At 37.9% G+C, this 11,687-nt stretch overlaps 1 protein-coding gene and 1 long non-coding RNA gene across 2 annotated transcripts; one reads left to right on the top strand and one right to left on the bottom strand.

Annotated features, from left to right (window-relative positions):
• Positions 1 to 3,510: 3,510 nt before the first annotated feature.
• LOC120774543 (cap-specific mRNA (nucleoside-2'-O-)-methyltransferase 1) lies at positions 3,511 to 9,426 on the bottom strand. Its single transcript, XM_040104272.1, has 2 exons — positions 8,732 to 9,426; positions 3,511 to 5,419 (listed from the first exon to the last, which is right to left on the bottom strand). The coding sequence occupies exons 1-2, from the start codon at positions 9,375 to 9,377 to the stop codon at positions 3,726 to 3,728; spliced, it is 2,340 nt and encodes a 779-aa protein (XP_039960206.1). The 5' UTR covers positions 9,378 to 9,426; the 3' UTR covers positions 3,511 to 3,725.
• A 631-nt stretch (positions 9,427 to 10,057) lies between these two features.
• On the top strand, positions 10,058 to 10,536 carry LOC120775701. Its single transcript, XR_005705351.1, has 3 exons — positions 10,058 to 10,144; positions 10,196 to 10,310; positions 10,371 to 10,536. It is a non-coding gene; the product is annotated as an uncharacterized LOC120775701 (long non-coding RNA).
• Positions 10,537 to 11,687: the final 1,151 nt, after the last annotated feature.

Raw genomic sequence — 11,687 nt, 5'->3', positions numbered from 1 at the left:
GATCTGGGCATCGTAAACGGGACGATGGTCGTCTTTAAGGGGTTGATGTTTAGTCCGACGCAACTGCTCCAACCCTTGGCCAGGCCTAGTCCCCTTTTTACGATATCGGAGAGAGAACCCTCAAAATTTTCTCTGGCTATGATAACAATTTCGTACGCATATCCTTGGCTACGGATTCAATTGTTAGTTAGCAACACAAGCAGTTCGTCCACAAGGCTCCACAACAGGGGAGATAAAACTCGTTCCTGGAGGCAGCCCCTTGTAGTGCCGAGACGAATACTGGTATCTCCTATTGTGGTCTCAGCTATTCTGGTGCGAAATACGGCCTCTATCCATCTGCGCACTAGAGCCACCACATTCCTTTTCTCCAGTGCCCTTGTCACGCTCTTGTGAGACGTGTTGTCAAAGGTTCGATGCCTAAGAAGGTGCATAACGTCACTTCCCCAGTTTCCAGCGAACTCTGTATCTCGGAGGTTAGCTGGTACAGATCAGTGTTCGATCTGCCTGTTCTGTAAGCATGCTGATTCGCGTGCTGGGGTGACATTATCAGAGCGTTCGACCTTATTTCTTGGTCCAAGATCTTTTCCATACTCTTTAGTAGGAAGAAAGTTAGACTAATCGGTCTAAAGGATTTAGTCAGTGAGTAGTCCTCCGCATTGGTCGTATAAGTACCGTAGATCTGTGTTCGTCTTCCCCCTAGCCAGAGCTTTATGCAGTCTTGCTGCCTCTGGTGTAGAAGAGACCTTTTTACAGAAATTTCTAAAATTCTCCTGCTTTGCAGACCTAATCTCCTTATTATAGGCAGTTAGGTTACTTCTGTATTCAACGCTTGGCTTTGTTGAAGAGCTTACGTACTTTTGATCTGAGTTCCGAGAGTTTTCTTGACCACTAGAGACAGTTGCGTCTTTTGGTGATCGTCTTTAGGGGGCAGCTGCAGTGATACTCGCTTGTTACGGCTTGGTTCAGAGTAGATAACCTGCTCTCCAATCCCAAGGCCGTTGTACCTCTGACTAGCTTCCCTTCCCCTTTCAGATTTAACTCTAACGTATCCCGATATGTGGTCCAATTTGTGTTTTTGGGAATACGTTTGTTTTTCCTGCAATAGTTCACCAGGCCCTGCACAGCCTCAGGGGGCGCAATGTGTGTGTCTCCTGGAAAATAGGCCGCTTCCAGGACGAAGTCCGCACCTTCCTTGTCTCTGGCCTGCACAGCGACCAGGTCCTGTCTTAGCAATTCTGAAATACAAAAGTAATCAATATAGGTTCTCATCTGCCCCGTCCGTCGCAATACCATCTAGGTCCTGAAGTCCCTCTAGAAGTTCTTGCGTTGATGGTAGCACCCTCTTCCACAGTGGCCTCCGCAGTTGCAACCTGCTGGTGCTAGGACGAGTGGCCTCCTCGTCTACCTGCATCTTCTCGTCTTCTTTATCGGTAGCCTTCAGCTTGTAGGGCCTCATGACTACCGTGCTAAACCGATAGCTCAGACGGAAGCCCTCCTTCCGGATGAATTTGTAGGACTCGTCGTCCACACAAGTTCAACCTCCATCCGGACCCCACCACTTTGCGGTCGACCACTCGCCAGGCCGAGGTATTGATACCTCTGTTTTGGTTCCTGACGAGCCCCAAAGCAACTTCGTCAGGTTTTCCTCACATCTTGGGAGGAGTACCGTCCTACAGTGCGTGATCGGAATGCTCTCCCACCTCTTCACGCACTGAATGGGGCCTTCCCAGCCCACTAGCTTCGGAGCGACTTCCCGTAGCCTTGCTTCAACCTTGCTGTCGACCTGGATGAACCCGCCCTTGAAGTATACCCCATGGAAGGCTACTGGGCCCTCACATCCCCTGTACACCTCTTCCATGAGGAGATTTTGCAGAGCAGTAAGCTCTTCTGTTCCCAGAGTCTCCGACGTGTAGTTCAGAGGCAGCACAGCCATCCGTATACCTTTTAATATATCCGCATATCTGCGCTGTCCCTCAGCTGCTCGAGGAGGATTCGGTGCGGAGAGTTGGCCTCCGGTTACCTGGGCATAGTTGCCCCGTTGCCTCTTGGGTATCTGCTGGATGCGGTATTTGAGCCTTTACGCACTTTCGAGGCCGGAGAGGCACTGTTGCCCCTGACCCTGTTCCTCACCATCCTTTCGGCTTCCTCAGGAGTTCTTCTCCCCTGGAGGTGCTTTAGGTACCATTTTAGGCTGGCACCGCTCATACCCTTTCTGCGAGGGTCGTCATGCCCACCCGGGCGACCACTGTCATGTCTTCTTTGGTGATTATTTCGTCTAGGTCTCGGATCTCCACTGATACCTCGTGGGTTAGGGCTCTTATTTGCGCCTGGTCGCTCATTACCTTGCATATCTCCCTTTCATGTGCTCTCGTGTTCATTTGGGCCTTTTTCCTTTTTAGAAGTATTTCGCCTTTTACTGTCTTCCGGATCCGCGAAACGTTCTCTCCAAGCTCTTTCAGAGCACCATCTTTTTTGACGGCTCTAAGCATATCGCTATACGACATGTTTCCGGAGCAAGCACGTTTATTATAGATGACATACAAAATACAAACTGAACTTAGTATTGAACTCTAAAAATATTTTTGAACTTAAAATCATAAGTGTGCGTTACTATATCCGGCAAGCCGAAACGGCATACGCCAACAAAGTCGCTTGCGACATAGGCAGGTGTCGGGTTACCGGTCTGGCCGCAGTGGCTGAGCAACGAATTTATGCGTCAGCAGAATGCATTTCACAAACAAAAAGTGCAATTCTTACGTGTTAACTTGTATACCATAAGAAATGTCAAATAAAAGTCAACCCTCATACATATGTATTTGCTGAATTCTATTCCGAGAAACAAATTAAAAAACTATGAGTTTAATTCAACGTTTAATGGGGAAGTAAGATTCAATTACATATCAGCTATAAAATTACGCATTTTTACAAAAGAAGGGTTGCAATTTAAGTCGTTAAAATCATATATTTCTAACAAAAAATTTTGTTAGGTGTATTTTTTACAACGCAAAGAACAACTTCATTTATTCTTAAATTTAAATGGATTTTATATCATAGGCTGGCTCTTGCCTTCGGATTTATTGTTGACATTTGTTTGTTGCATTTTATTTATTAATGCTCATATTCTATAAGCTTACCATAATTTAGTTCTTAATTAATTTCTAATACACAAAAAAGATATTGAAAATAAATGGACAATTTAAACGAAATATACCCTAAAACTGGAGTTACATAGTAACAATATTTTATTCCCAGAATTAAATGCAAATGTAGTATTTTTGAACTGAGTAACGGAATATGGCGCCATATTATCGCTCTTCATTAATTTTATTTTTGTATTAAGTACTCTCGTTGGAGTTTTGTATTTACACTTATCGTAATGAAAAGTTATTACTGAATTATAATGATCGTCTTATTATAAGAAATTATATATCCTGAGTTCATTTAGTAAGGCAAACAGCTTTATAGACAGTTTGTTCAAAACAGTACTTAGAGTATAAAAAACACAGGCGATTAGATGTAAAGAAATCAGTAAATGGTTTATTTACATGTTGTTAAATAAACGTACATCTTGTTAAATACACTAAAGTGAAATTATTTAAAATGTACACATAGGAATATTTTAATAGATCTTTAAAAAAACTATTTTAGTTATAGTCAATATAACACTTTTATATGATTTTAATGAATTTAGTTACGATATTAAGCTTAATATCCAATTTATTTTTTCAATTTTTTTCTTTATTGAATATAAATTTTGTTAAATCTTCTCGGTAGAGCAAATTTGTTTCTCGATGATTACATTTTTCTTCAACTTGCTTCAAATTGGTCCATTTCCACAGTAATCGTCTTTGATAACTATTTCTAAATGAAGCGTACAAAGTATTTTGTATATCATTTGGCATACAATTTTTGTAAAACGATGTTTTCGTTTGCTTATTGAAATAATACAGTTTATGAGTTGAATGGGACATACTTGAGAAAAAATTGTGAAAAATTTCGCAAAACAACATAATGCCCCCGGGAACAAAAAATTTGTTTTCAGATGACAAAGTTAAACCTAGGCGGGTTGAATTGTCTTTCAAAACATGTGACTTCATATCGTTAAAAAAATTGTTTAAATATTTTAATTCATATAAACATTTGCTGCGAATAGGACTACAATTGCCTTCTTTGAATGGCTTATTAAGACTAAGAGAGTATTTTTGGCATAACCGAGAACGTTCTGAAAGTTTTAAACGTCGTATATCTATTCCTCCAAGCATTATCGCATCTATAATGTGTAAAGCGCATATTCTGGTTTGAGTTCTACCTTCACCAGTATACTCGTAAACAATTTCGCCATAAAATATTGATTTCGGTGATATGTCAAATATATATTCTACGGGTTCCCATTTTTTGCTGTCACTATATCGTAGTAAACAACCCTTAGATTTACATAAAAACATACTACAGGCATTAATACTAGTTTCGGCCCGTCCAACTGGGACAAAATACCAGTCATATATACTGTTAATATTGTTTTGGACGCATTCCGTTGTATGTAGTTCTGTAGGCAAAGAATTAAAAAATAACTTATCATTCCAATCACCAAGAACTTCTTCTAGAAATTTCTCTTGGGTTTTAGACTCTGGGGCTTGTCGAAGCTTATCTGGAAGTCCCCACAGTTCAAGACAACGTTTTCTTATTTCCGACTGTCTAGTTTCCTTAAGTTGGGTGTTTCTGCAATATGCTGCAATTTTTTTTAAACCTAAAATTTGGTTTTGTCCAATGTCATTATTACTTTTAACAATATAATCTAAGAAAGTTTGATCAGACACAATGTGTTGTTGGTTGACAATTTCTAAAACATCTTCTTTACCCAAGTTTAAAATGTCATTGACGTGATCCAAGTACTTACAAACATAATCAGTATTTGGTTTCTTCCATTTACAAACTAAATATCGCTCGGAATTCGCCGGTCTACTACTATTAGGTTTCAATATAGATATCTGATCAAAACATTTATACATTAAAAATATCAGTCCTATACTAAATGGCGTGAATAAATCAAATAATTTGCAAAGAAAACTGCCGTTTACTCGAAGGATTTTTAATCCCATCAAACATTGACACAAATAAAGTTGCTTAGAAAGAATTTCTTGGATATTTTCTTGACCCTCAACTGAAAACCCTCCATCTGCCATAACGAAATGAACACCGGATTCGCAATGCTTTAGCACGTAATCTGCAAAAGAGTCTTGATTGTCTTTAAAATATATATTTCCGTCTTTTCTGACTCCGTAGTAAGTGTCAAATGATTCTGGTGAACCGGCAAAAAATTTATCTAATTTGAAGTCATTAGGGCCACGTAAAGTAAATCCAAATCCTTTTGCTTCCCAAGATTTCCTGTAAAGTATGTATTCTGAGAAACCACCGGGTCCTGTTAAATATATAAAAAATATATTATGATAAATGAGTCAGTGTTGATAGCTTTTTATTTGCGGTAAAAAGTAAGCTATAGATACTGGGGTCCAAATTTCGTTACCTGGAAATGGAATTTAAAATTATGTGATATGGGAAGTGGGCGTGGTTGTAGTTCGATTTTCTGCTTTTTCGTACTGTAAAATAGTATAACTAATCAAATTTTTTTATATTAGGTATATGGGGCCAAGAGAATTATCGACCTGATTCAACCAATTTTTGACATTCATACACACTATTATCAAGACAGGATTCTCTCCAAGTTTGAATTATTTATCTTAACTTACGGCTTAGTTATGGCACTTTATATGTATTCGATTAATGGATGTGTCAGTGATCCGATTACGCCTGTCTACAATACCAAACTTTTTATGGTGCCAAGAGACATGTCTACTAAGTTTCACCAACATATCTAAAGTATCGCTCAAGTCTCAGCTTGCACGGATAGACAGAAAAACAGTCACCCGAATTTCAACTTAACTCGTCTTCTTAACCATTTTATATATGTAGCACTTTATTTATCTACTATTATACTTACAACCGTTAGGTGGACAAAACTATAATACTCTGTAGAAACTTGTTGCACGGACGGAGAGAAAGACAGTCACCCGCATTTCAACTCGTCTCGTCATCCTTATTATTTATAAATATAACCCTTTATCTATCTCCATTAGTTTAAGGAGATACATAGAACCGTTAGGTGAACAAAGCTATTCTACTCTGTATTAACATGTTGCAAGAGTATAAAAATATTGCAATTGCTAGATTACACGTAAACACTTTCGGAAAGTTTTAAAATAAGCTTAATTTATTCGTTTTGGTCTTAGTTGTCTCCGACCACCTGGAGACAGGACAAACATTTACTAGCGACGTGTTTCTGTGAGTGGTGCAAGCCGAATATGCGTTCGTTAGAGCAGAGGTACGCGATTAAATTCTGTGTGAAACTCGGTAAATCTGTGACGAGACGTTTGAAATGATCAAGCATGCTTACCCAGATGTTGCTTTAGCAAGAAGTGGGTTGTTTCGGTGGCACCACGCCTTTTTGGAGGGACGGGAAGAGGTCGCAGATGAATGAGAAAATTCAAAGTGGAAACGATGATAATTGTTTTTTTTGACATCAAAGGCATCGTCCACCATGAATTTGTTCCTCCTGGATAAACCGTCAACGCCAAGTTTTACGTGGAAGTCCTCAAGAGACTCAAACGAAGGGTCAATCGGGTTGGTCAAGACATCGCAGCCGGTTGGAAGTAGCATCACGACAATGCTCCGGCTCACACCGCCTTCTTACTACCTAACCAAGGCCAGCATCCCAACGCTTCCGCAGCCGCCCTACAGCCTAGATGTGCCCCCACGGACTTTTTTGTTTCCGTATTTCCGATGAAAGGCAAGCATTTTAAGACGACAGAGGGGATCCAAACAGCATGCATCTCGGCTGTCAAGATTATTCCGGAGAATGCCTTCCGTGACGACACAGAAGAAGCCTATTTTGAAAGTTTTTAAAGAATTGTAACGATTGATTCAATAAATTTTTTTAAATCGACTCAGTCTTATTACTTTCCATACAAACCCTGTATTACTACATATACATATGTACTACTATGAGGAAACAATAATAATACTTTGTTCATAACTTTAAATTTAAAAAAAAATTATTCTTCAAAATCCCCCTCTCCCGTCCCCCTCAAAGTAATCCTCTTTGGCCACAATACACTTGTGCCAACTGTTTTCTAATCCTCGAAACAGTTATTAAGGCCAATTTTCGGAATAGCCTTCAATGCGCGGAGCGATTCAAGTTTAAGGAGCTATAGCTAGTTATGGGCTGTCTTTGGAGGCATGATTCAATTGATCCAATAGTTTCAGTTCTTAAGTGAGAACGATTTCTTACGGATGCAAACCCTAATCTTTTCTTAATCGCCAGTTTTTGATTTGAGACAGTCCCAATTCTTGAGCAACACTTGCCTGAAAGGCCGGCAACAATATTTTCATTACTTCGATGTGTTCTTTGTATTATGGGCACTTGCATTATGTAAAGAAAATGTATGATCGAAATTTTCAACAATTCGACGTATGGCGAGCACAGGTAGACGATGATGAAATTGTAAATATTACTGAATAGAATGAAAAAAATTATAGATCATGACATATTAAAAATGGACAAAAAGGAATCTTAGAAATCATATCATCCTTATTAGCAAACCCTGTTGAAAGGGAGAGCTAGTAATAACTTGGTGCAAGATCCGGACTATAATGTGAATGCAAAAGAACCTCCGAGTCATTATTGTTTTTTGTGGCCGAAGAGGTTGCTTTCTTTATATGGTCCAATTGCTGACAGAATAGGTCCTGATCGTCAATCCTAGGCTGGCTCCTGTTTACGCCGCCTCAGCACTATTTGTGCTTGACATTGTCACATTTTCCATCACCATCCTATTCAACCATCCTATTCATTGATCAAATTGACCGACCTTGTCCGACTAAAGGAAGATTTGCAGTTGGAAATTCGAGCAGTAAGGTGTTTTTCGTTAATTTGTGTAACAACGAAACGTGAAGCTTGCTTTTATATCTTGACTTATTTATTAAGTTCCAAAAGATTTTGTACAATGGCACACCTGGTTAATTGAAACAGGCTTACTTGACGTCGTGCTTTCAGGGGCACGGTGCATCTCTGTCATTAAAAATTATTTGAACTAAATCGATGAAAATTGCGGGTGTACCATAAACACTACCTAAGTATATTTTGGACTGCCATTATTCTGCTCCATCTTTGACGAGTGCTTAAACAAGACTGAGTCAAGCAATCAGTTTTTTTTGTTTTTTTGTAGAAACCTTATACAATGCGAGATAGATTTCTAAAGCCATCTATATGAAAAATATTGCATTTTTTACTATACCTTAGATTTGATTAAAAGCAATATCACAAAATGTTAATAATATATCGAATATTTCTAAATACAAATAAATTATTTGGGGTACTTACAACCCGTCGTAAAGCATCGTAAAATTATAAATTTTTACACTTGTTTAAAAAAATTGTTTTTGAATTTCATACAAAAATGAGTTTACACATTTACAATTCTCAATGCTATGTTTCGAATTGTTATAACTTATAACTTTATGAGTCTTGTGAAAACCCTAATTGATAAATTGTTTTGATATAAATATTGATGTAAGGAAAACCTACAAAACTGGAGATCTTTTAACTCCCTCTCTAATTTTCGGTCTTATAATGAATACATATATCTTTAACAAACAATAATTCACATTTTCAACTCACCAGCACATATATCGGCAAAATATAGAAGTTCGTTATTTTGCAGCATTGATGATCCATCCTTATATCTCGGATTTGTGAACATATAATCGCACATTGAATCAATATTCGCCATTTTAACAGCAGCTCTATTTAAAAATATGGAGCTGCGTATAGTTTCAAATGGATTAGATCGTGATCGCGCTCTTCTTAATTCGCTGTCATTTAATTTGTCAAATTCAGATTTTGCTTTCAATATATTATTTAAAATGTCTGAATTACAGTATAAACATTCGTCATCAATCGTACGTTTAGGAGGGCCTAAGGTTATATTATCTTTTAAATCATCCAATGTGATTTCGAGCGACGCATTATTTGTAATCCATGAATAATTTTCTGGAAGGTTTATTATCTCAGTAGTGTTGTCCCAAGATTCCAAAGATACTTGACATTCATCTTTTAGACCCAATCCCTTTCTGCCGTCCTGTTGAACTGCTATAATGGGTTCAAGACGACCCTGGTTCTGCTTCCCTAGACCTTTGTTTTTCTCATAACCCATCCTAGTCATCATAAGCAGGGCCTTATCAGAATAACTTTTAACCCATTCTGTTTTAATTTTTTTCGCCATTGGCTCGCCATTTTCTTCACTGAAATTATTTTCCCTTTCCATAACAGCAATTTATACAAACAATTACTCCCAGTAGTGACCGATAAAAAAAAACAAACTATTGAGATGTTTAAACATAAATATCGATACCTGGTGAACTACACTCTTCTTGCTTAATTCCTAATACTTGGCAATTACTATTGCTATCTAGCTCTTAAATGTTTGTCTATTGAGTATGGCAATATTTATGTCCAGATATAACGAGCATCTCTTCTCATCTCATCCCATAGGAAATGAGAGACCGATTGCTAAACATCAAAGCCTTTTGATTTATATAAATTACTAATGTAATTTCTTTGTACATCGGGACTATCATATATCATATGTTATGTGCATAGTATTCACAAAGCATATCATACATATATGAAAGTATAATATATTATCGAACATTATGTATTCATATACGTACCCAAAATGATATTGAAACAGCATTGTTTGACAAAATTCCTCTTTGGAACTTCCCTATAATTTATGTTCTCTGGTCAATCTCCCTTCGGCACATACCGATCGCCCACACATGTTAGGCGTGTGTGGTTATCAGGATATTTATTTAGGGACTATATCGCACCATAAGCAATATACAGTCATTTTGGCAATATTACAGCATTAAAATTATCGAAACTGCACTTATTGTCTGTCGAAACTCCCGTTATTTAGATCAAATTTCACAATTGCATTCTGGTGGTAACTTTACGTCGATGTGTTTCACACAGGCAAATATCTACAACTGTTGAAGTGTAAACAATAATATTAAAATGCATATTAAGCAGGTAAGATCTTATTATATGAAAAGAAAAGGTTTTTCAATTTGGTTATTACAGATTATAATACAAGGATTTAAAAGTTACAAAGACCAAACAGTGGTCGAGCCCTTTGACAAGAGGCATAATGTGGTTGTTGGAAGGAACGGTTCTGGAAAAAGTAATTTTTTTTATGGTAAGAAAATTAAAACTAAACATGTACATATATAAAAAGTTGTCATTGCTTTGAATGCAGGTATTTAATTTTCTTAAATTTAGTAGAAGCATTAAGGACTTATATTATTAACTAAATCGAAAACAAGCATGAAAGTTCTAAAATTCGGCTGTACCCAAAAGTTTTCATTTTCTTATTTTCTGAAGCACAAGGAATTGCATTATGGAGTTTGCATGGCTGCGATTTAGAATGGCATAAAATGGGTATGTACGGATGGAGGAGGTCCTCCAGATCAAGAATATACATATATACACATAGTTGCCGCTGACTTATGGTTTTTGAGATATTTGTTCAAAAATTCAACTATTTCTATTTATGTTTCTCCGATTTATAATTAATTCTACACTTATATTTTTAACTTTTATATCCACTAACATTTCCCTTATTCGTTTCTAACTATTTATTTTATATTAAATAGTGGAAAAATAACTTTAATTCCATATTAAACTTTAGGTGAAATCAAGGAAGAAGTTCAACGCGAAAGAACTGATCACGCCTAGGTGTTGGTCCGACCGAGGTTATTTTTTGTGAAGCGCGGCCGAAGGCCGCCAATGCAGAAAGGAGCTCAACGCGAAAGAACTGATCACGCCCAGGTGTTGGTTCTTCCAAGGTTATTTTTTTTTTATCGCGGCCGAAGGCCGCCAGTTCAGAAAATAGTTCAACGCGAAAGAACTGATCACGCCTAGGTGTTGGTTCGACCAGGTTTTTTTTTTGAAGCGCGGCCAAAGGCCGTCAATGCAGAAAGGAGTTCTTTGCGAAAAACCAATGCAACCCTTGTGTTATTGTCTGAACAAAAATAATTGAACAAAAGTTAAATATTGAATAAAAGTTATTTTTGCACTATATAATATAAAATAAATGGTTAGAAACATATTAGTGAAGTGTTCTTCTTCTTCTTTAATGGCGTAGACACCGGTTACGCGATTATAGCCGAGTTAACAACAGCGCGCCAGTCGTTTCTTTTCGCTACGTGGCGCCAATTGGATATTCCAAGCGAAGCCAGGTCCTTCTACACTTGGTCCTTCCAACGGAGTAGAGGTCTTCCTCTTCCTCTGCTTCCCTCGGCGGATACTGCGTCGAATACTTTCAGAGCTGGCGTGTTTTCGTCCATTCGGACAACATGACCTAGCCAGCGTAGCCGCTGTCTTTTAATTCGCTGAACTATGTCAATGTCGTCATATATCTCATACAGCTCATCGTTCCATCGAATGCGACTGGCCAACGCGCAAAGGACTATAAATCTTTCACAGAACTTTTCTCTCGAAAACTCGTTGTTGTCATCGTCCAGGCCTCTGCACCATATAGCAGGACGAGAGGACTTTGCCCCTCAATTGGCCT

This window comes from Bactrocera tryoni, chromosome 4 (genome assembly GCF_016617805.1).
Source record: "Bactrocera tryoni isolate S06 chromosome 4, CSIRO_BtryS06_freeze2, whole genome shotgun sequence".
Lineage (NCBI taxonomy): Eukaryota > Metazoa > Arthropoda > Insecta > Diptera > Tephritidae > Bactrocera > Bactrocera tryoni.
This window is presented reverse-complemented; position numbering and strand designations above follow the sequence as displayed.

Bases quoted from the DNA above. Each gene is read 5' to 3' on its own strand.
- LOC120774543 (XM_040104272.1), bottom strand. From the start codon at position 9,377: ATGGAAAGGGAAAATAATTTCAGTGAAGAAAATGGCGAGCCAATGGCG. The intron at 5,420-8,731 runs GTGAGTTGAAAA...TATATTTAACAG, and splicing joins TTTTGCCGATATATGTGCTG to GACCCGGTGGTTTCTCAGAA.